This window comes from Peromyscus eremicus, chromosome 16_21, assembly GCF_949786415.1.
Source record: "Peromyscus eremicus chromosome 16_21, PerEre_H2_v1, whole genome shotgun sequence".
Lineage (NCBI taxonomy): Eukaryota > Metazoa > Chordata > Mammalia > Rodentia > Cricetidae > Peromyscus > Peromyscus eremicus.
In genome coordinates this window covers 26441000-26466461 of record NC_081432.1, presented here as the reverse complement: position 1 = coordinate 26466461, position 25462 = coordinate 26441000, and the positions used below count along the sequence as shown (strand labels likewise).

Here is a 25462-nt window from a genome sequence, read left to right as displayed (position 1 = left end):
AGAAAGGACAATGCAGTACAGACAGACACAATGGAATGCTATTCAGTCACAACAGTGACATCTTATCATCTGTATTACCAAGGAGGAACAAAGGGGCATTATAAGTCAAGCACAGAAAGACAAATATAGCATGTTCTTTCTCACATGTGAAGCTCAAAGATTTGGTCTCAGAAGAGTAAGAAAAGAACAGTAATTAGTAGAGGCTGAGAAGAATATAGGGAAGGTGGGGATGCAAAGTATAGGTGCAGGGGTAAAACTGGATAGGACAAATTTTCCAATAGTCTACAATACAGTATAAGTATGGCTGATAAAAATATATACATTTAATAGAGAGGACTCTAAATGTTCTCTACACAAAATGGCTATTTAGTTGATGAATATGCCAATTACCTTGATTTGATCACACATAGGAAAGAAATGAAATATCATGTTCTACTGTTAAAAAAAATTTAAGCAATTTAAACACATTTTAGGAAATATGTAGATTTGTCAAGAATATCAATTTTATTCAGAATACAGAATATTCAAGTACAAAAGAATGAAAACATATATACGTATAACCATTAGAAAAGCTAAAACATTGTTCTAGGACTACTAAGGCACTGAATGCAAATATCTCCTGAAATATGAAGTATCAAGTTTTAATATATTTAAGATTCAAATACTCTGATACAATTTTCAGCTTTCTTATTCTTTCAACTTTCTTAGTCCCTTGAAAGGCAGCATTTTAAAAAATATTTATGATATCTTAAAGAAAATAGTATGATAACCCAGCTTCAGATGTATGTTTTAACTTTAAAATTTTGTTTTATCAAGCAATACACAAGGCACATTGAAGCACAAAAGGTTACACAGTTTGACATGAAACCTCAGAATATTGCTAATTGAGTCACTGTATCAAATATTTTAAAGTTTTTTACTACTGATGTTAGCTTTAACTTTGTAATACATTCCAAAGTATATGCCTCCAGTGTTTTCTGTTTAGTATACAACAAAAACATTTGTTCAGCTAGAATGAAAATACAATCAGATATCCATAATACGAAGGAGTTCTGTAGTTCTAATGGCAATAACCCTTTGCTGTTTAGAATAACATGCAGTCAAGTGACAATTTGGCAGCAGGAAAGTAGACTGAGATCCATAGCAAACCAGCAACTTAAAGATTCCGAACGACTGTAAATGTGTGAGAAATATACACTTTGGCTGGCAGATCAGCCTTATATGTGAAAATATTTTTCTAACTTTAGCCCTTTGCTAGATAACTGAGTCAGTGATAAGGCAAAAAGAGGAAAATCTCAAAGCATACAAATAACTTTTGATTGTGATGACCATCTGTGCTCTGGAACTCTTGTATTACATAAAATTGGAGCTGAAAAGAAAAAAAATCTTTTGAATGGAACAATTAAAAAAAACAACATAAGCAAAAATTGTCAAAAGCGTTAATTTCACAAAGCTTTTATAGAAAGAGCAAATAGCACATACAGGATATTTAGCTATGGGACTTTGAAAAAGTTAAAAATAGCAAGCCATGTTGTCTTGAGTATGTGTCCTGACCTCTTACAGATCTGTGCTTGGGCTGGGGATGGGATGCAGCTCAGTTGGTAAAGAACACGCAAAGCTCTGGATTAAATTCTTTAGACAGTATAAACTCAAAAACCAGACGTGCTGGCACACACTGTAATCCCAGCGCTTGCAGGGAGAGGAATGACGACCACAAGTTCTGCATCTTTCTTAGCTACACAGAGTCTGTAGCCACCCTAGATATATGATTCCCTGTCTCAAAAAAGAAAAAGAAAAAAAGAAGCTTTCGATAGAACTCAGCAGTAAGAGTGCTTCCTACCATAAGGGAAACTGTAGGCTCAATCCCAAGTATTAGGATACGAGGGAAGAAAGAAAAAGGAATCCATGGGTTTGTCTGACTTTGTAAACAACAGCATGACTCTCAAGGAGAGTGGAAGGACAATTTTTATTGGGGAGACAGATATGGGAAAACTGGGGGATCTTGCTTTGTTACACTAGATTACAATGAAGGAATAATAAAGCAAAAAGAGCTCTTTTTCATTTAAAGCATGGTAAAAACTAGTAATAAGTTGTATTTATAATTTATATCTTAAATCCAATACTTCAATCAAAATACATCATTATACATTCTTTCTTTCAACAAATAATTACACAAAATATAGGCACCGAGTTCACAGAAGCAGGAATCTTGTTCTGTGGGAACACACCACAGCACTGCCCTCCTATGACAGGGGCCAGTGGAGCAGAAGACCCACAATGGAACATCCCAACAGAACAAATCATGACAGGTTTCTTGACAGTAAAAGTGACGTGGACAAAGGATATTTAAAGTAGGAGGAATAAAACGAGGGACACAGAGTACTGAAGGAAACTATCAAAAAGGAAAATAAACTGATTTTCAAAAACTGGTAACTTTAACACATATCCTAACCCTTTAAGTTTGAGACTATCTCTAATTACTACTCACACCAACCCCTTGAACTGTGGCCCTCTCTACCTTCCTCTGCGTCTTTATGTCCGTCATTGATTTCACCAGCTCTGAGTTCAAAGCACACGAGTTCCAGCTGATAGCCTGATTCCCTTATTAAAATAAAAAATTCTCACAAAAATCAATGATGAGTAGAATTAGTCTTTTAAAGTGAGCCTAAAATTAAGGTTTTATTAATAAGATATTTAATTCAGTGATTGTCCATCAAAATTTAGTTTCTAGGGAAACACAAAACACAAAGTTACTCATGGTATCAGCTGTGTCCTAGAACCATGGCAGGGCTGTGAAATACCAGTAGCCTACCCACCCACCCTGCCCCACCTGACATTCACAGCTGTGAGGTGTTTGAGTCTGTCCATTCCTTAACGCTGTAAACACCGAAGACCTCGGACATGCCAGGCACTACTCTGCCTACTCAAAGGACAGTGAAGAACAAGAACAAGGTCTCTCCTCTGAAGCTGCTGGAGTGTTGGCAGCAGGAGGCAGACAGGGAGCAAGGAAACACAGGAAAGGAAGAGCAAACAGGCGGGGAGCCACAGGTGAGGGGCAGGGCCACAGGACAGGGTAGCAGGACTCTTACTTCTTTCGGTCCTTGTCCTTCTTAATGCTGCTACCTGTCGCCATAAATGACTGGTTCTGGAAGAGGTCGCAGGCAGCTTTCTTCTTACAGAAAGCAATTGATTCTTCCTCCAAAGTTCTTCTCTTTTCTTCAAGTTTTATCCTCTCTTGCTGGTGAATTCTTTTAAGATGCTCAAATTTGGCCTGAAGCTGCAAAACAAAAGGACAGTTCCCACAGTTGGCACTATGTGGCAGCACACAGGCAGGAGCGGTTTCTGTCTTAGCAATCTAGTACCCTCCCACCCCTAATGCAACTCATCTAGCCTACTGTCCACGCTGCCAGTAAAAGCCTTCAACTGCCATGGGAACTTTAATTAGAGAGTTCCTTTATGTGAGTGAGCCAAATACATAAAAGCCATAGCCTCAAGAACAAAACTTTTGACTGTTTGCTAACATTTTTATATCCTTGCCTTACATTTTATCCATAAAGCCTATTTAACAAAGATCCTCAAATTTATGCTCAATAAAAATAAGGAACACAAAAGTACAGAAGAAAATTACCAAGAACAACAACAAAACTCTTTTGTTACCTCACTGATTCATTTTCCCTCCCCTTACAGATGGGAATCAGGACTACCTTCTTTTCATCAGACACCCATGGGACACTTAAAAGCCAGGGGACAAAGACACCTGGCCTCTGAACAGCATCTTAACTTCTAACAGCACACCGTAGCTAGATCCTCTCTGTAGATGAGGTAAATGAGACGTTCCCTATGACCAGGCTTTTTTTCTTCCAAGGGACAACTTCAACTTCTATAAAAGCTATAAACTGGATCCCATTGCTGAAAACAGTTTGTTCTAACACTTACATACTTGAGACATCGAGTCAAAATTCCATGGAGAATAAATATAAGTACAACCTGGCCCTTTTATAACACAGAGACCATTAGACAATCTTAAGTTTGAAAACGTCAGAGGGTGGCTCTTCAAAACCAAGCATTTCCTCTCTGGTAGCTTTCCTTTATTTCTGGGTAAAGAGAACAATCAGAGAGGAGAGAGAACTGTTTCTGTCTCCTGTCAATCCCTACTCCAGCACACAATGCAGCAAAGAACGGTAGCTCATCTGGTCAACTTGATGTGTGTTCTAAGGAAGACAACAGTGCCAGGTCCTGTCTAGCCCACTCCACTCTACTCCTCTTTCCTCCTTCCTTGCTCCTCCAGGAAAAAGTAACCATTTGCTATCTACTCCAAATTCTTGAGGGAAGTTTATCTCCTTAGAATTACAAGGTTAAAGTAGAAAGATTTTTTTTTGCTCTCTGTGTACTTTCTTTCCTGCTAATACAAGACAGTTCATGACCCCTGGTCACTGGAACCTCTGCTTTCTTGGCCAGCTCTTGTTTGAATGCTAACATCTTGAAGCTCTCCAACTCATGTAAAACCAAGGAAAAATGAGGGAAGAGCCTTTACGAGAAACCGATGCCTACAGAGTCTCCCAGGACTTACAACAGACAAAAACTATACTTTTATGGATAGGTAACCTTAGATCACATTATTCCATGAATGTAATTTGGTAAATGTTTTCATTTTGTTCTTTCTTTGTGACATAAAAAGGAACCAATAAGGAGAGAAAAAAAAAACATAAAAAGGATGTAAGTGAAAGGTTTGTGGAAAAAAAAGGAGTTTATAAAAGATGAAATTTAAACATGGAATATGTATAGTGATTAAAGGTTATGAAGATTCCTGAGGTAAAAATCAACACTGATAGAAGAGCTCTACTTTAATCAAAGGAGTCCTCTTAGGATACTGACCAGCTCTTGGTAACACTTACAAACACTGACTTAAACAAAATATGATGTTTAATCAACATAATTATATTCTCTCCCACATTTGTTAAAAATCTGGTTTTGTCTAAGTTTTGTCTGTTACCCAAAAGTTAAAACTAGAATCTATCACCTACTCTGTAAGAGGAATGAAACATCCTCTGGGTTTCCAAACCAATGAAGGGTGAGAAGGCTGTAAGCACAGCCCAGATTTTGCCTCTTGCCAAGCCTCTAAGGTCAGTCAAGACCTAGGGGCGGAGAGGGGCCCTTCTCAAAGAGCCCTATGACTCTGATAAGTCCCTGTCTTCGTGACCAGAGAGGACAAGTCCCAGAGACTGGACCTAACCAGTCACATCCTGCAGAGAGAGAATCAGGAGGGAGGGAACATCCCCCTCTAAGGGAAGCCACACGGTTAGCAAGACCCTGACCATTCTTATAGACAAAGATATCATTCAACATGTAAAGAAAAAATGACCAAAGCCAAGGGGCTCCTCTTAAGTTCCCAAGAGTAACCCCCAGAGTCTTGACTGACTTTAGCACTATAAGAGGTTAAATTTTGGCTACCTACATGGTTATAAACACACAACAGAAAATATAAGCAGAAACAATAAAACAGTTCTATCAGGCCCAACCAAGATTCCTGGGTATGTACAGTCCTGCCGGGACTGCCCCTGCTCAACTCCTTGTTTGGGAGCACAAGAATCTGGAACCCCTCTGGAGGTGCCTGCCCTCTTAAACTAAATTTCAGCCAGTATCAGTGAGGCACAGACTGATAAATGAGCTGGGCCGTGGTGGCGCACGCCTTTAATCCCAGCACTCGGGAGGCAGAGCCAGGTGGATCTCTGTGAGTTCGAGGCCAGCTTGGGCTACCAAGTGAGTTCCAGGAAAGGCGCAAAGCTACACAGAGAAACCCTGTCTCGAAAAACCCAAAAAAAAAAAAAAAAAAAAAAAAAAACAGACTGATAAATGACTTATTCATGAAGGTACAAAGTGGTGCTTTGAATAAGAAATGTGCCCCCATAGGAGTATTTAAACATTTGGTCCCCAGCTGGTGGTGCTCTTTGGGGACGTTAGGGAACCTTTAGGAAGTACAGCCTTGCCAGAGGAAGCATGTCACCGAGTGAGGGCTTTGACAGCCTCGCCCCACTTCCAGTTCCTTCTGTTTCATGTCTGCACTGAGGATGTGATCTCTCAGCTTCCTGCTCGGGCCCCCTGCTACCATGCCTCCCCTGCCATGATGAAGGGCACTCTGAAACCATAAGGCCAAATAAATTTCTGCTACAACTGCCTTGGTCATATTATTTTATCACAGCAACAAAAAGTAACTAAAACAACCATGAATTACCAAAGCAGATTGTGAACACAGGGCCCTATTAGCAAACATACCTAAATATATAACAAACACACCAGAACAAACAAGAGCTCAACATTCACCCTTGAACTCCATGAAAAAACAATAACACTGAGATGGTGGTGACCCTACCGACTTGTCATCTGACACAGTGGGTATGTCAAGAGACTGAAGAATCTCTGCCGCTTGACAGTCCTCACTGCTTGATGCAGAGAAAAGGATTTCTAGTCAGTCAGTCATCCATCTGCATTATGTCTTTGGTAAACATCTAGAACAGGTCAGGTGCCCCTCCTTAAGAGTCCTATGACACTATGTTCTGCCTGCCTTGAGCAGCTTCTGGATTCTCTAATGTCTTATCTAACCACCTTCAGTGACTACCCCACCCCAAAGAAATGCCTCTTTGAACCCGTGGTATCTTACTGTAGCCCTTCTCTAGCCTACTTATACGCTCACACACACACACATATATATATATATATATATATATATATATATATATATATATATATATATATATATATATATAAATCATTGTATGCAGTGTAAATGTGTGATCTGAGAGTTAATACTAGTAATTGAGACTGTAATAATAAAGGGCCTATGATTGCCAATAGCCAGCTATCAAGGGAAACTGGGATTACTTGGCATTGTAGTCAACGAAACTGACTTTTACTTATGAACTTGTTATTCAATAAATGTTGACACTGTGGAAACACATCATTGTGTATATGTTTCTGACAGTTCATTCACAAATGGCTAGAGATATGTCAATCAGTAAAGTGTCTGCTGTGAACGAATGAAGACCTGAGTGAATGCTCAGAACCCCAGCCTAAAGGCCGGGTGTGGTCACCTGTGCTAAGTCATCCCAGCAGTGGGGAGTACAGACAGGCAGGTCCCTGGGGTTCTGATCCTACTTCAGACAAGCAAGCAAACAAACAAAATCCAAGGTGGACAGCACCCAAAGTTGACCTCTGACCTGCACACTTGCGCAAGGACACTGATATACATAAGAAAACAGAAATACTAACTCAAAACTGAAATCATTGCTTAAGGAATGAGAAGGGAGGGGGAAAAATCTTTCCAGGGAATTTACTAGTATTTTCTTATGATAGGGTGATTCCCAAGGTTCTCTAGTCCAATCATAAGATCTGAATGCAAATGTAAAGAAAGCCATTTCACAGCTTTCACAGTTGCCTAATTTATGGTAAATAACAACCCCAACTCCTGGAAACAACAGCAACAGCTGCCATGAGTGACTGTCCTCTGAGCCAAACGGCCACCATCTTGGGGAGTTCAACCACAGTGCCTTGCAAAGATAAACCCAGCTGGGCTGGTTGATGATTTACATCCCTGCACAGAGGCTCTGAGTAGGCCACCAGATTCTCCCCTAAGTATCCAGCTGCTCCCACAACCTGGCAACTCTGCCCATTGCCTGGGGGAGGGCCTAGGAGGCAAGGAAAGACTAGAGCCAGGGCTCCAACTATGCTGCTACCAGGGAAGCCTTCATCCTGCTGGGTAAGACTTTCCAGGTGCGGCCGGTTGGGGTAGAAGTGCCCCGCCTCTCTAAGTAACCCCTCATCTAGACTCTGTAAGGAAGCCCAATAAATCCATTGGTTCCCCAGAGTGAACTTTGGTAAAATTTTGCCTCAATTTACTGTCAGTACCTTGAGAAGAGGAGTAGACATTGCTTTGTCTGCCCTAGGAAAAGTATGTTAATAAGCCACAGCTGAAATGTTTCTGGTTATAGTATTAGAATACTTCTTAGTAACCTAGTAGTTACAAGTCTTTGATAAACTGTTTCTAACGGAAGAATGTTTGCTCTAAAGACTAAAAGTTTAATTGGATTTCAGCTTGTAATTTCTTTAAAGTCTATATTTAAAGACTATATGTCATAGTTTTCAAAGGATGACTACAGTCTAATTAGCCCTCCAATTTTATAGATCATCTAAAACAATAAATACAAATCACACTGAACCACATTCACCTCTCGTTCAGCTTCTTTCAAAATGGCTTCTTTCTCCTTCACTCGCTGCACAAACATCTGCTTCATCTCTTCTTCCTTCCTCTGACGTTCACCATAGAATTCGAGTCTCTTGGCTTCATAAGTCTCTTGAAGACTAAAAAAGTTATTTGTGTTATTCTTATGTTAAAAAGATGATACAGCTGTTTTGCAAGACTTTATTTATCTGCCCCGCATTAGACCTGGTTTTATGATATACCATCATTTCTGATGACCCCCGAACATGCTGTTGCCTACAGCTCAGATGAAAGCTTTCAGTGCTACAGCTAGTAAAGCATACTAAGATTGACTAAAAAGAAGAAAGTGTCCTCACAACTACTCACATTTTATCCCAAACATGTTCCTTTTTCAATCTTTCTTAATTGGCATCGACCTACTGGCTGAAGTAATGAAGTCACGTGACTTATCCACTTTGCTTATCTCTGAGCACCCAGGCAGGTCAGCCTATCTATGATGCAGTCCTTCTTCCCTTTCTGCAGCTAGTGTATTCTAACCAGTGTGATCCCTGACATTTCCATCGAACTGTTTTCCCAATGATCTCTAGGCTTCTAGCTCCTCTTCTCTCTGTGTTCTTCTGATCAGCCCTGGAGCTTCCACCCAAACCACAACGCCCCTTAGCTTTTCTCCCTGAGATATAGTTGCACCATCTGTAGAATAAGATCACACCTCTTTTAAACAACAGGCAAACAAACAAATAAACAAAAAGCCCTGCAATCCTCAATGAACAAATTGAGTCCCCTCAGGTTCTGGCCAAACCAAGTAACTCACTGTCCTTAAAACATACCTACACGCTGAGTCTTCACCTGTTTCTGACGTCACTGCCCTCTTCCCAAGCCCATTCTGCTCTGCCATTGACTCTCTCTGGAGGCCAAGTGCAAATGCCACTTCCTCTATGAAGGCTTTCCCTTCTCAGTGTACTGGTCCTTCCAAAGAACCTCCAGGGCATTTACATCCCGTCTCCCCTCGTCTTCAATAGATCAAATACTGAAAACAGGTACAGGATCTTTGGTCATCTTTGTTACCTGTCTATCCAGCAAAGCTATGTAGACACTAGTTTCTACCTAACTGTTTCTTTAGAGACAGCTACTTCTCACAAGTAGAGACGATTCTAACTGAGCAGACACTGTCCTGGAATTCTAAGGATAGCTCCCTTTGCTTACTTGTATAATTCCAGAGGAACAACAATAAACCTTCCAATATGTCAAAAAGGCCAAGCCTTCCCAGTTGAGCTTAGCCGAGAATACAAATTCACTTTCCTGGTATGTCAGTCAGAAATTTCTACTGCACTTAAGACATTAAATATATCTGGACTTTAAAATTCATAAGACTTTGGATTCAGAGTTTTTATTAATATTCAGTAAGATGAAGGAAAAACAGTAAGAAGTGTTGCATGACAGCTATGATGGCTGAGAGTTACAATATGCACAGCAGGTCTTCTAAGAAGATCATATCCTAAACATTTGTAAGAACATTTTCATTAAGAACAAAACATATCACTGTGCAAAATATCCTAAGTACTACATGACTGCCTCTACTACCAAGGAGGCAGCTTCCACAGTATTAGGCTTTTTGGGTTTTGTTTGTGTCTCACGTTAAAGAAGCTCCTAAATATATATTAGCTATTTTGACAAATTTTAGAAACTTCACTCCCTTTTATAGGTAGAACTGGTAAATCTTTTATAACATATAAGTAATAATGTCTTGACTTCTTATTAAATGACATTTGAAATAATGCTTTATTACTTTATCTATACACACACACACAGGAAGAAAATAAATGGAACTGGTGAAAAGAAAAGGCCTAAACTTTAATGACAATATGCCACCAGTAACAGATGGTCCAAACAGAAGAGATTCATGTCCACAGCAAGCCTGGAGACCAAGCACTGGCATTCTACTTTCCGGAGAGGAAACAGTTCAGCAAACCTAACTGACACAGCTGCAAAGCTGGAAGCTGCGATGTGAACCAGCTCAGACCTCCTCAGAGCTCACACCAATCACACCAGAGCTGATGGCCTCACACCAATCACACAAGAGCTGATGATGGCCTCAGCTGAGAGCTCAGTTGATGGACAGAGATGCGCTGCTCCTGCGTGCTTCCCATCATACCATACTACTTCTGACTTCCCAGGATACAGATCATGGGGCCAATTCTAATTTTAAAGATACAGTATCATTCTAAGGTACCACAGAAACTCTTAGTAGATCTGAAGGACATGGTTAGTACTGTGAAATGCACAAACCACTGTTAAATAAACTTGAAAAGTTCCTGCTATACTAGTCCCCTCTCTAGGATCAAATTAGCTTGTTGTCATTGAGTATGAAATGATTATTTTACAATATCATAGATCTGACTAACTTGAAGCAAACAGGGAAAAGTTCTTACATCATCAAGTCTACAAGCTTTTTCACAGAGATGTTCATGTTTCTTGTACAGTTCAAATAAACATGATGAACTTCTAAGTCTATTAAATGCACAAAGTTACTCATTTCTTCAGAGTTCCAAAGATAAAATTTCAGTATAGCTAAAATGGTTAAGAAACTCTACAGCATTATATAAATCTTCCTTTCAAAACTATGGGTCCTAGCTAGATGGGGCATATATCTGTATTCTAAGTGCCTGGGAGAAAGAAGGAAGATAATATGCATTTAAGACCAGCCTGGGCTGTACAGCAAGCTCCAGTCGGTACTGCATGGTGAGACCCTATCTCAACAGAGTACAGTATTTGCCTGAGTCTGAGTCATCACAAAACAAGAACTACAGGTCCTAACACATTTCAGTGACAGTGATTTTGTATGACGAGTTTACAGAAATTAATTGTGAAAACAGACCAGATGTGACCATCTAAAATTATTAAACTTGGGTATTTAAATTTTCATGAAAGTCTATTTTATAACTTAAATAATACAAAAATGTTAAGGCCAGATGTGATAGGGACATCTTAAATCCCAGTACTCAGTGGTCAGAGGCAGGCAGATCTTTGTGAGTTCAAGGCTAGCATGGTCTATACAACGAGTTCCAGGCCAGCTAAGTTACATAGTGAACTCAAGTCTCAAAAAAAATTTTTTTAAGTGCTTATGTATATATATACAGATACATTTATTTTATTAAAACTCTAAGTGTATTCTCTATTCTTAGACCTCATGACAAGAATAGTAGATTGGAATATCAAGTATGACTCAGTATAACCATTAGAAATAAGAGGAAGATGGAAAAACAAACTGAAGAAATAAAGGGCATCCTAACAGGTCCATGTAACATTTCTTTTCATTGCTAGGTTGATATGATACAGATTTACATGCCAAGCAAATTAAGAAGAATTAAATGGGAAAGAGTCCTCAGAAAACAGGAAGAAACTTCATGGAACTATGAACAATGAAGGCTTTCTATGTATTAGGCTACAATGAACTTCTACAAACCTCATCAAATCTCACAAATGACAAGGTACTACCTTGTACCTTGTAGTTTGCCTCAGCCTGGCCTACAAAATACAGAATCTGGTTTAGAGAAATTCCTCCCTCGTTAAGTGAGCAGCTTGGGAAGGACAGAGGCTGTCCTTACACTGGGGTCCGCTTACCCTCTCTTGTCCCCTGCCAGGAACCTCCAGGGCTGCCCCCTCCTCCTTCTGGGCTTTGTTCTGGTTTTCCCATTTATTACAGCTCAAAATGCATTACTGCCCCAAGGGCATCTCTCCTAATCTTCCGGCTTAACCTAAGTCACCCCACCTCATACTCTGTCTACCTTTCCTTTAGTGCACGTATCACAATTAAAATTTTTTGTCCAACTGAGAATTTAATTTTGGCACCCCTTGTCTACAAGCTTGTTAACTCCAAGACAGTTGAATTCTACAAGCCACCAGCACTGAGCCCAGAGCCTTACAAATCGCAGACACTTGGGCAGAAGGTGTAGCCCAGTGGGTAGTGTGCACATTTAGCATATATAAGAAATTTCTGTTTATTCAAAAACTTACTCCTTTATCAGGTATTGCTCAATACTTACTACCAAGTTATTATCTCAGCTTTACCTTCCTCTTAAATTCCAGACTCATCCTGAATGCTTAATGAGCTGCTTAGATTTAACATTTTCATAATTTCCTGATCATAACCCCACCACTAAACTTTCTTCCTTTCCCAACTTGCTTATGTCAGTGACCACCATTTGCCCTGTTTCTTAGGTGGCTGAAGTAATTTTCAATTCATCTTTTTTTGGCATCCCATATTCAAACCAATCTTTCAATAACTCCTTAAAATTGTATATACTAATAAATATGTTAGCATTCTTGTCCAAGTCTCTATCTTCCCATGTCTGGCCTCTTAGCTTAGTCTCTCTATGTTCACTTCTGGCTGCCCTACCCCATTATCTCTTGTTCACACAAGGCCAAATACCTTCTTCACACCCCTGCCCCTGGATACTACAAGGGCTAGGTTATGTCTGTCTGACCCATGTGCATACATACCCAGTAGCTAGCATGCTGAGCAGACGGATGGCAGATAAACAATAATTACTGGCTGAAGGAACAGTTTAAAATGCAGATTCCTAGGCTCCATCCCTGGAAATTCTGACCCTGCATTTCTTAGTCATCTACAGGTGACTGATGCTGAGTCCACCAGGCAACCCGGATCTCTCTTCTCGGGATACTTCATAGCTGTCCTGTTTGCTGTCACTTGGGATCTCTGCCTTCTCAGTACACACAGACCTCTGAATTGTCCCTGAGACTTGGAAGAAATGAGAAGCAAAACCTCCTCTGGGAAACACTAGGGAAGCCAACTTGAAATGGTTAATCTTCAAGAAAGATATAATATGATCAGAAAAATCGTCAGCTTATCAGAACTATTGGCATACAGCATTAATTTGGTGGAAGGGGTTAAACACATACAATTCTTAATTTTTTATGTCAGAGAAACTAAACCACGAATGAAATTTAAATTTCACTTCATCTATGATTAAGTCTTCCACAAGGTCAACTGAAATCTAAACAATGGTTGGATATCCTCCTGCTCCTTCCTAGTGTGTTTATTTGGAGACAGGTGTTAACAGCTAAGGGAATTAATGAATGCCAACAGTGGAATGGAAAAGAAACCTCACTCTCAAAGAAATTCAAAATAGTGTTTACCCTAAGGACGCTTCTTTACCCATGCAGAACTGTTCTAGAGTGTTTTATCCAATCAAACTTGATTAAGTACATAAGGAATTAGGATTCTATACATGTGTATATTCATTTTTAAAATTCAGGGATAGCATATAACCCCATATAAAGTTACCAAAGAAATTCAAAATACAAAAGGAAAGTTATCAAAGAAACATTAAATGGTCTAGTCACTGAACAAGGTCTTTACATCCAAAATTCTTGTAACTATAAGACATATTTTTAACTCAGACTCCCTACAAGGAAAAGATATTAGATTGTTGGCTAAGCTTCAGTTACTCCAAATGTTCCTTCATAAAAAGAGCAAGTAATGAAGACTTGACTAATTTACTATGACTTGTGCAATAATCATTATACTTGTATCTGTTTCTAGGCACACACACACACACAACCACAGCAAGCAAACCAGAAGTGGGGAGAGTTTGTCAGTTATTTGTAGACTAAAATCACACCTTCTATTTGCTTAACTCCTTTTTCCCCCTGTTCAGGGCCTGACACATGCTGGCACTCATAACACTGAACACAGTCCCCACCCCACCTTTTTTTCCTTTTCATTTGAGACAAGATATTACTATACTGCCCAAGTTGGCCGTGAACTGGTTCTACAGTCCCGGCAGGCCTTGTACTCGCAAGCTTCCCAAGTTACTGTATAAAAGGACTGTTTTTTCTTAGCTCCTTTAGAGTCAAGCATAATCCTCAGAATCGAGGAGAAACAGCTTATTGGCGAAGTCAAATGAATCAGTTTCACAGATTTCCAAAACTACATCCCATCACTCTGGATACTTAAGAGAGGGTAGTCTCTTCTCAGTGCCTCTGTCCCTGCCTTCCTCCCCAAGTCTCCTTACCTGAGGGGCTTTTTCTCTGGGCCCACGTCTGCAAAGCCCATCTCCTCCAGTTTGCAACGTCGGTAAAGCTCATAGTGCCGAGTATGGGTCTGCTCCCGCAGATCCTCCATGTTTGTGCAAATCAGCATTTCCCGCAGCTTTACGAAGTCACAGTGATGTTCATTTTCCACTAGCCGGAGGAAAACCAAAGAAAACGCTAGCTTTTAATTCCTGGCACACAGCTAGCGCTTGTCAAATGAGCAAGTAAATGAACCACAAAAGAAATGACAAACAGCAAATGGTCAACTCTGATTAATGGCTACTATCATTACATACAGGTAACCAAGGAAGAAACTCTTGCATCAGATACACTGAATTACAGGTAATATTATTAACAGACTGAGAGATCTGCTTCAAATACAGTAGCAAATGGATAAAAAGGAAATAGCAAAGAAATATTTCCATTGCTATATGTTCCAGGTTCACTAATATTTTGTTAAGTTTACCAACTCTACACTCAGGACATCTTACATAGTACTTTAAAAAGAATAAGTAACATTATTTCACTCTGAAGTAGTAAATTCTGTTAAGATCTATAATGATCAAATTCTTTTTCTACAACATTAAATTTATGAATTTATATTAAATATTATTCAAAATTAATAAATACATTGGTATGGTTATTCTATTTTTACAATTACCAAAAGACTATAACTAGCTATATTACAGTGACTAAGACTTTTAAATAAAAATTTCTAAATTTATTTATTTAGTTGAGACAGGCTTCATTGTGTTGCACAAATTGGCATCAATCTTGAAATCTTCTGGCTTTCACCTCCCAAGGAGCTGGGACTAGAGGCATACCATACCTGGTTTATTTTACATTTGAATTAAATTTAAAAGTTTTCCCAGTTTTATACATTTATTTAAAATTATTATCATCTGGGCATGGTGATATATGCTTAGAATCCCAGTACTCCAGAGGTAGAGACAAGAGTACCAAAATTTCCAAGCCAGCTGCACTACACAGCAAGACCATTTCATAAAATCAAAATCAACACCCCAAAAGTCAGTTAAAATATAAGAAACACTCTGAAGCCAGTGACAGTACAAGTGATGTATTTCCATTTAACGTCATTAGAATTAAGGCCAAATGGGGTGGTGCAGGTCTATAATGCCCCTCAAACAGGAGTTCCAGGCCAGCCTGGGCTACAAAGCAAAGCAGAATCTGAAAACTTCAAAACAAAAAGCTTACTATAATGCCAGATAAGTAGATTTACCTTTTTAAGTTGGCTTACTAGTTCCTTTTGAAAATAGTTTAGCAACACTTTGATCAGAAAACATAAATATTCTCAAGATGGTATACTGTGCCCTGTCCTACACATGGCATTTCATATCATGTTGGGGTTTTTGTTTGTTTTGTTTTGGGGTTTTTATTTTTGTTTTTGTTTTTTGACACATGGTTTCTCTGTGTAGCCTTGGAACTCTGTGTAGTCCTGGGACTCGTTCTATAGACCAGCTTGGCCCCAAACTCACAGAGATCTGCCTGCCTCTGCCTCCCGAGTGCTGGAAGTAAAGGTGTGCACCACCACTGCCTGGCTGCATATCATGTTTAACCACTACTTTAGATTTAAATTCTAAACAAGGACTGGGGATGGAGTTGCACAGAGCAGGCCCTAGCATGCTTGAACACACTGGCTAGATCCCCAGCATCAAAGAAAAAGCCACATTCGGATCTAAGTACATATCCATGCATCTGACATTGTGAAGGTAACCAACAGAGGAGACAAGGTAAGACAAAGGAGACTAGGAAGGCTCTGTCCACAGACTTTGAACCAAGCAGTGTACAGCCAATTCCTCTGATTATTAATTATAATCCAAATAAGCATCACCTCAAACGTAATTGTCAATTCAATTTTGAGGTTAGCAGGCAACACAGACATTTTCTGTCATCATTATCTTACTTACCTTGCACAATACCCCACGGATACTGGCGAGCTCTGACCATCTTATTTCCAACCTGTATCTCATCCATACTTCCTACAACTGCAAACGGCAAGTGTCCCTGGAAAGGAACCAAACATCAATCTCATCATCTTCTACCACAGTATCAGTGACTGAAATAACAGAGAATAATTAAACAGCAATTCTACTCATCTTGGGAGATGTACTAATTATTCTACAAGTTAATTTTGGACACTACAAAGAAAAAATACTTAATGCACATTTCCACATACAAGGCACATTGTTATTTGGAATTTTAAAAAGAAAGAAAAGGAGAAGCAGGGGAATTTTGATACATGTGACACTGTCACCAACATTTTCCCCTAAAAAACAAAAATGTTTTAGAAACTATCCACATTATATAGTATGCAAAATAATACTGTATCTACACTTAGTATACCACATATACTACTAACATAAAATGATGCTAGTGTAATTAATGCTACAGAGAGCAAGAGGAACAAGAGATGACTGAGAACACAGAGGTGCATTCCAAGCTGGGCTAGGACCACGAGGGTTAGATCCAACAGAGGAAGAAAGTCTAGCATAGGGACTCCCAGGAACATGCAGCAGCTCAGCTGGGGGCTAGGAGTGCTGAATTTGTGGCCTGAAATACGGGCAGATCAATGTAAAAAGAAATAATGTTTAATATTTAGCAACTGAATAATGATTTCTAAACTGTCTGATAAATTACTAATGGACATTGAATAAAATTAGATATAAAGGCAGTTATTAACACACGGGAATCCAGATCACCTCATTTATATAATCAGGATTTTAGAGATTTAGAGTTTCCTATGATCGTGATTGTAATGGTTAATATTCACTGTCAGCGTGAGTAGATTCAGAACCACCTGTGTGTGTCTCAGGTTTAACTGCAGGGAGACCCATCCTGGTCATGGGCAGCACCATCATGGGCTGGGGATCCATACATAATAGAAAGGGGACCAGCCTGGGCAGCAGCATCTACTTGTATTTGCTTACAGCACACACGCTGTGAGCAGCTCTGTCTGCTTCTGCTGCGTGGACTCCCATAACATGATGGACTGAGATCTCAAACTACAAGCCAAAGTAAACGGGAGTCTTTGTCCGAACTTTGTCATAGAAAAGCATCCAATACAGTGGTGCATGCCAAATCAGAAAAGGGAAAGGAAAGAAAAAGAAGGAACAGTCAGAGTGTACTGTTAGGCAAGTAGCTAGGTGTGTATCACTTAACCCTCAGGTCAGCCCCCACATAGACTATTAACCAAATTTTACAGACAAGTTAACAGTCTCCAGATGTTACTGTCATAAAAAGTCTGAGCCTCAAACTCATGATCCTTTAAAATACAACAAAGCATTTAAGAAGTGTGAAACTTCAAGAAAAAGAAAGAACTCTGTCTATGGACATTTATAAATTAGGTACCATAGAGATTAATAACTTATGACAAATCAGACAATAAACACTTTAAAAAACAACAATACATGACTGTGTCTCTTTCAAAACACTATTGTACTAGAATCACCATTGTTTTGATGATGTCAATTGGTACAATGACTGTGATAAGATTTCATCATGCTATTCAGATTGGCTTACAACTGAAAACTAGTCATTTATTTCTGCAATTTTCCATTTTCTATGTTCACAGTAATAACTAAAACCTCAGAAAGCAAAGCCTCGTCCGATAACTGGGGCTGCTGTGGCAACAATGTTACTCAGAAGTCAGCTTTATTTTCACACACAGAACGGACTGATACTCAGTGGGGAGCTCACATTCATGGCACCATTGATCTTGGCAGTAGTATCATCATCTGTTGGAAACTGATAGATCTGAACACCATTGACGACCAATTCACTCATGAGCTTCATCTTAAACTTCTGCAATTCACTCTTAGAAATTGTATCTGCCTTGGCAATTAATGGTATAATGTTCACCTATTAAGAAAGAAAATCCACAATCTCATCACGGAAGATTTGCTTTTGAATCATGCTGTCACAGTTTTTCCATACAAAACAATTCAGTCTCTGACAATAATTTTCTCTGACCAGGAGTTGGAAAATTATGATCCAGGTTGCTGCCTGTTCTTTATAAATCATGTAAGCTGAAACATCATCACATTTATTCATTTATTCTGCTTTCCTGTTACAGCAGCTCAAAGGAGTCGCCATAAAGAGCATACGAGGCTGACATATTTTACTACCTGCCCTTTTACAGAAAAAGTGTAGATCTCCCTAAGCGAAACAATGACTAGTTATCACTCTCACATATGCACAGATGTAATATTCTTATACACCCATTCCTATAGATGCTAGGTTATGACAATTTTTTAAAAAGGCTTTGGTAAAAATTAAATTTGCATTTGCATTTAGAATCTCGTTATCTTCTCTCCCCCTCAAATTATTTTCCAATCCACACAACGTAAGTAGAACATAATAAACTATAAGCAAAAATCACCTGCTTAGTTCACTAACAACTTTTATTTCTTTATAAACTGGGCATTAGAGTAATTAGGTAACTGATCCCCAAACACTAAGAGAACAGGTGGCATTTCTCTTTCTGTCTCTTCTTTCATCCTTTACTCACCTCACACAGGGCCTAGTCATCAGCGATGCCTGCCTACCTACAGTCCTGGGAGGAAAGCGCCAGAACCAGCTGAGTGTTCTGATGCAAAGGACTGGCCTCCTCAGCACTGCTTCAGACCTCCTCTGCTAGAGGAAGAAAGGTGGGGTTATGAAGACTAACTTATAAACTCAGGCCTCCAGGAGATTCACTCCACACAAAAGGCTGATGTCGCCACAACTGGGTTTCACCATCATGCTTTTCTAGTAGAACCCAAACCCTCAGGCTAATGAACTAGATACACGTGAAAAAGGAGGAGAGATCACAATGTAACTTTCCAAATAGTCAAAGTAAAAATAAAGCTGCAATCCCTATTGAGTTTTTAAATGTTTTTCTCTTTTCTAATTCTGCACTGACTCAGTATATGCCTCTCTATTTACTAGCCTTCCATCCACTTCCAAGGAGATGACAATTTTGCCAACTATCTAAGAAGTGGATGGCAGAAAACTGTGCAACAATATGAGGAAATAGGATTCATGTTGAATCTGTCAAAGTACATAAAAGTTTTAGTGCCAAGTCCTTGGTTTCAAGAATCTACACTTAGATATTCAGTAACTTATGCCACAGTTTATAAATTGTAACTGCTTCCATAACTGCATAAATATGTACAATATCAATGTGCACACAGGGAAGGAAATAACGGATGCTGCCAAAGACGGCCATTTGTCACCATCTGAATAAGACAACAGTAACTTTCCATGTCAAGCAGCCACGTGTTTGGCTCTCAGCTCTAAGAGGAGGCCTGGGGAACCTTAAGGAGCAGCAGTCTCCATCTCTCCCGAGTACTCTATGGAAATTAAGTTTCCAAAGCCTGCCCAAGGCCCAGTGGGTAACAGCTACCCCTACTAGAACAACGACTAAATGTGTGTGTGTGTGTGAGTGTGTGTGTGTGTGTGTGTGTGTGTGTGTGTGTGTGTGTATTCATACATACATACATATATACTTCCATCAAATTACTTCCAAAATTAAGTAGTTGGGGCTTGTCTTAAGGTTTTTTTTTTTTTTAACTTGCAAGAAAGATTACAAAATTCATTATCTCATTTGCTACAAAAAAGCTAAAGGCAGGGTTGTGACGGAGACCCAGTTTGAGAATTTGCTCCCATCACTTGAATAAAACAGAAGAGGGTAGACTCAATCTTCACATGAATGACTAATGCTGACAAACTTCTACTGTCACCAGAAAGCATTTCACTTCAAAGTGGTTGGTAGTGTGTAATATGTGTAATTCTTGGGAAGCTGGATTAGAGTAATCATGGTCTCTTTTGAAAATCTACTAACAGAGCTTATTAATACAAACTGCTCCTGGCAGAGATAAGGTGGCTGCTTGGCCAGTATAAGAACATTTGAAATAAGATTTTTGACTACTAATAAAAAAAATAATAGAATGAGTAACATAGTTGTTTCCTATGTACAAAGGTAACTGTTTTGCAATACATCTCACATATCTTCATAGGAGTCTTAATGTGAGCTCACTATCCCCACATCAGTGAAAACAAAAAGCCTGGTAGTTCGCTCAGTGCTACAAGCTAGTAAGTGGCCGGGCTGCAGGTGAGTAAGACAATGACCCAATTCCTCTCTATTATTTATTTCATTTTATAAATGTATTGAAGTGCTAAGAATCGGACCTAGGGCCTTGCACATGCTAGGAAAGTACCTATCCGTGAAATGTGACATTGTTATTTTTACCTTTCTTAGATAAAATACTAATATTATGTTTTTTTTCTTTTTTTTTTTTTTTTTTTTTTGAGACAAGATCTCATTCTATTGTCCAGGCTGGCTTCAAACTCCTGGTCTAAAGCAATTCTCCTGCATCAGCCTCCCCAACCAACTGGGATTACAAGTATATCACAGCACCCTAGCTTCTACTGCCTATTTCACAGTAGAATGTTATATTGAGAAGTCCAGCAGGCCGTGGCTAACAATCTTCTTATACAAAATACTAAAAAAATAAATAAAAAAGAGGGTGCTTAATTTCACCAGGAAGTTTACACTTTGAAATAAAAAAAAGAATGTATTTAAAATCATCAAACCTGGAGATTAGGTAATATGTATTTATAGACTACAAAAACAATTCTCTGTCTGTGACATACAATTGTATTCTGGCTACTTAGCCTTTACTTATATGGATTAATTCATTTTCACATCTACACTTCAAGGCAGGGCTTCCCCTGCTTTGTACAGTAGGGAAAGAGGAAACTGAGGCACAGAGCACTAAAGCACTTGCCACAGATGAAACATCTAATAAGGGATACACCCAACATTGAATATCACTCCCCACTGATAAACTCTATGATCTTTATAACACTGTATCATACATGTCTATCATACTCTTTTCTATAAGGCAAAATTCCACTTTTGATTTTATTCCTTTAAAAAGCACAGATTTGTATATAAACAGATTTCTTTGGGATGAGGGCAGTAACTAGTCTTTTTCAACTTTTAGATAAATATAAAAATCTTCCATGACTTAATTTATGGAACTGTTTTTATAACCTCCTAAATTTATAAATAGCTACTTTGCTTCAAAAATTCAGGAACAAATTTTCTTGGTAAGGTCTAAACGAAAACATATTTCACCAAGATGAAACACTATGCTTTATAATCTTTGTCAAAGAAGTTACTCCTCTCGCTTATGTCTGAAATAAAATTATGTCAAATAAATTCTATATGAAAATTTACAGAACAATTATAACAAATGTATACACTAAGAAGAGAACTTTTAGTATTTGTTTAGTATTTGTGTCTCATTTTCCAGACTAAATTTCCCTGGAAAAATGATTTAAAGACATACAGAGTAAAAGCTACAAAGTATGTGCACATTATCATAAAAAGACTTTAATATTCAAGTGTACTGAAATTCGAGAAGTTGGCTGCTTCCCTAATCCACCTTGCTGTCCAGGCTCTTCATGGTCAAGAGGTCAAGTGTCCTTAGAGAATGGCCTGTTGGAGCAATGAAGTAGAGGCACACATGGATACGGGAGTCATGGTAGTTAAAAAGAGCACGCTTGATCTTCAACTCTTCTTGGAGATAGGCTTCAAATTGATCATCTATGTAATCAACTATTGGTTGATAGCTGGAAAAAAATAAGAATTTCAAAAAAATAAGTATTTCAATATTTAATACAATATATCCATGCTATCTTAGTAAGGAACTTGTACAATTCTCAAGTCTGAGGTCTGTATCTTCCAGTAGTATCAGTTAGTATCTACACCAACCAAACAGCTAACTACAGTACTAACATATAGTATGTATAATCTATACACAAGAAGGTAATTCTGCCAAAACATTAGGATAATCTAGCTCAGTAGTTCTCAACCTTCCTAATGCTGTGACCCTTTAATATAGTTCCCTCATGTTGTGATAACCCCAACTATAAATTTATTTCATTGCTACTTCATAACTGTAATTTTGCTACTGTTATGAATTGTAATATAAATATCTGATATTAATGATATCTGATATGACTCCAAAGGGGTCACAACCCACTGGTTGAGAACCACTGATCTAGTTAGAAATAGTATTAAGTTGACAAAGATTCATTTCTACATCTATTCACACACTAGGTTCAGTTCTTTAAGACTTTTACAACTGCCCCAAGCAGTTAGGAGCTGAACATACAATTAAAGTGATACATGGCATATTGCTTAATTGGTTAAAAAGAGGAAAAGTTATCAACTAAAATATATAGGTCAAGGTGACTGACTTCCTGTTTTCAGTACATCTATAGGCATGAAAAGTTTAACCCACAAAAGAGGAAAAGCCAGTATCAGCTGAAAATATCTAACTGGTAATGCTGGCATGGTATTATTTTCAGTTAATTATAAACAGAGCAATTATATCTTGTGCTCCATTTCTTGCCCAGATAACCCCCATATTCCCTCTAGCTGTCTCAGTCTATTATTCATCCTCTGAAATACAAATCAAATCAGTATACTCGAAAACAGTGTAGTTAATCTTGGATCATGATGAGTGTGTCAACTTTACACTTCATTTTGATATGCTAAATTAATGCTTATGCAACTTATCTTCATGCATTCATGTATGCAGGTGTACATGTGTGCCCCTATGTATGGAACCAGAGGACAACCTCAGGACACGGCTGTTTTGTTTATTGAAACAAGTCGTCTCATTAGCTTGGGGCCTGCAGATTCTGCGAGGCTGGCTGGCTGGCTGGCCCCAAGGGTCCTCAGTCTTCATCTCTCCAGCACTGAGATTAAAAGCATGAGCCACTGTGCCCACTTTTTTATTTTTTCATATGGGTTCTGGAGAGCAGGTCACCATACTTAAGCACTTTACTGACTGGACTATCTCCCTAGCCCTCTACCTTCTGCTGTTAACTAACTTCATTAAATAATCCGGGACCATAAATAAAACAATAGCAAGTCAAACATTATGAGGATTTACATAGAGGGGTTGGGGATTTAGCTCAGTGGTAGAGCGCTTGCCTAGCAAGCACAAGGCCCTGGGTTCGGTCCTCAGCTCCAGAAAATTAAAAAAATAAAAATTTAAATTTAAAAAAAACACCATAGAAACACATATCTGTCATGAAGACAGTTTAATAGTTCAAAAACAGTTTCTTTCCTAATCCACCTTGATGCCTGGGCTCTGGACACTCCATCTTTGTAACCCTACAGAAGAGCAGTGAAAGTAAATTTATACACGTAGATAAAACTGAATTCTTTTACAATTGTCTGATAATTCTTGGAGACCAGTATTTCTTTTAAAACACAGAATAGTATATTCTCCCACTATAGACAGCAAAGTTTGTGGAGAAAGCCAACATCTTCATAATTCTGTTTCTATAAGAATTAGCATAATGCCTTGAACATTGTAAGAACTGGGTTCATTATCAGAATGATTACTACCAATACCAAAAAAAGTTCCTGAGAATACTGGTCTAAACATGACTCGGTAATATTCCCTTCCAAAAAAATGAAGAGTAAAACCTTTAAGTACAGACATAAAAATTTCTTTTTTTTTTTTTTTTTTTTGGTTTTTCGAGACAGGGTTTCTCTGTGTAGCTTTGCGCCTTTCCTGGAACTCGCTTTGTAGACCAGGCTGGCCTCGAACTCACAGAGATCCGCCTGCCTCTGTCTCCCAAGTGCTGGGATTAAAGGCGTGAGCCACCACCGTCCGGCCCAGACATAAAAATTTCAAAGAAGCTTTTATTAATGACTTACAATAGGTTAGTAATGACTTATTACACAATTTAAATAACCATGAATGTTCATGGAGATGACTGTCTTAAAATTTTTCAAAAACAAAACCAAAGATACTGTTAGTTAAACAAACAGGAGTTCTTCTTCCATAGTAATTTATCCTGTTTCTAATTCCAGTAAATATAAAACACCATTTCAATGAGAAGACAGTGACTTAACATTAAACTCACATCCTTAACAATACCAAATTGCTCAACAGGTGTTAAGACATCAAGGTCAAAACTGAAGAGGAAAGGGAAAACTAGAGAGTTAAGCCGATATGAACTGACGTTCCCAGAAAAGGCATCCTTCTATACAGCCGCATGACTGATTAGCCGAAATGTTACAGTTCCAGAATCGAAATATCTTGGGCTACTTTCAGACTCCCTAAAGAGCCATTTATTACTTACCTGTCTGTCTGTATGCTCAGGACATCCTCAAGACAATCAAGTCAAGTCTTAGGGTATGAAGGCCAAAAATGTCATCAGAGCAGCTGAGACCTTCAACTGATTTCACTGATTCACTGAAACCAACTTAACTGATATTTCCACCAAAGTATCTGAAAAGAGTTTTGATTTGTGACTTTGTTCTGTTACTACAAACTGTTGGCCACATGGGAATATGTTATTTTGGACAAACTGAATCTGTGTTTCAGGACCAAAGCCACTAATCTTTGGCTCCAAAATAAACTATCCATTATTCACTCTGAGAACTGTTTTTACATCAATGGTCTGGGGCACTCAATGACCAAAGCATGATCCACATTCGCTGGAGGAGTCACCCGGATCATCAACAGGTGTCACGGCCCCTTATGCCAACTATCTGGGACTGCCTTCTTCCTGGGGCTCAGCCTTCTCTTGGTTTGGTCAACCATCCCTTGGCTTGTTCTGAGCTGGGTGTTAGGACACTATTTATTTAGATATTTTCTGTGCTGTTTCAGAGCATTTGGTCTACTTTTGTTTGTTTGCAGAACGCCCAGTTTATCTAATAACATTCAGAACGCCCAGTTTATCTAGTAACATTCAGAACGCCCAGTTTATCTAGTAACATTCAGAACGCCCAGTTTATCTAGTAACATTCAGAACGCCCAGTTTATCTAGTAACATTCAGAACGCCCAGTTTATCTAGTAACATTCAGAACGCCCAGTTTATCTAGTAACATTCAGAACGCCCAGTTTATCTAGTAACATTCAGAACGCCCAGTTTATCTAGTAACATTCAGAACGCCCAGTTTATCTAGTAACATTCAGAACGCCCAGTTTATCTAGTAACATTCAGAACGCCCAGTTTATCTAGTAACATTCAGAACGTCCAGTTTATCTAGTAACATTCAGAACGTCCAGTTTATCTAGTAACATTCAGAACGTCCAGTTTATCTAGTAACATTCAGAACGCCCAGTTTATCTAGTAACATTCAGAACGCCCAGTTT

General features: G+C 38.7%; 1 protein-coding gene across 6 annotated transcripts in view; it reads right to left on the bottom strand.

Moving 5' to 3' along the window:
• Positions 1 to 25462, bottom strand: part of Septin10 (septin 10) — an 84118-nt gene that overhangs the window by 27254 nt on the left and 31402 nt on the right. For 4 of the 6 annotated variants that reach the window (XM_059281607.1, XM_059281609.1, XM_059281611.1 and 1 more), the window contains exons 4-10: positions 21721 to 21907; positions 17987 to 18148; positions 16198 to 16294; positions 14251 to 14419; positions 12716 to 12730; positions 8223 to 8355; positions 3090 to 3277 (exon numbers count right to left, since the gene is read on the bottom strand). In XM_059281607.1, the coding sequence (XP_059137590.1) occupies positions 3090 to 3277; positions 8223 to 8355; positions 12716 to 12730; positions 14251 to 14419; positions 16198 to 16294; positions 17987 to 18148; positions 21721 to 21907 (951 nt within the window). Of the gene's footprint in view, positions 1 to 481; positions 1370 to 3089; positions 3278 to 8222; positions 8356 to 12715; positions 12731 to 14250; positions 14420 to 16197; positions 16295 to 17986; positions 18149 to 21720; positions 21908 to 25462 lie in introns of those variants that run through there. The other 2 variants (XM_059281610.1, XM_059281608.1) reach the window with 2 other exon arrangements.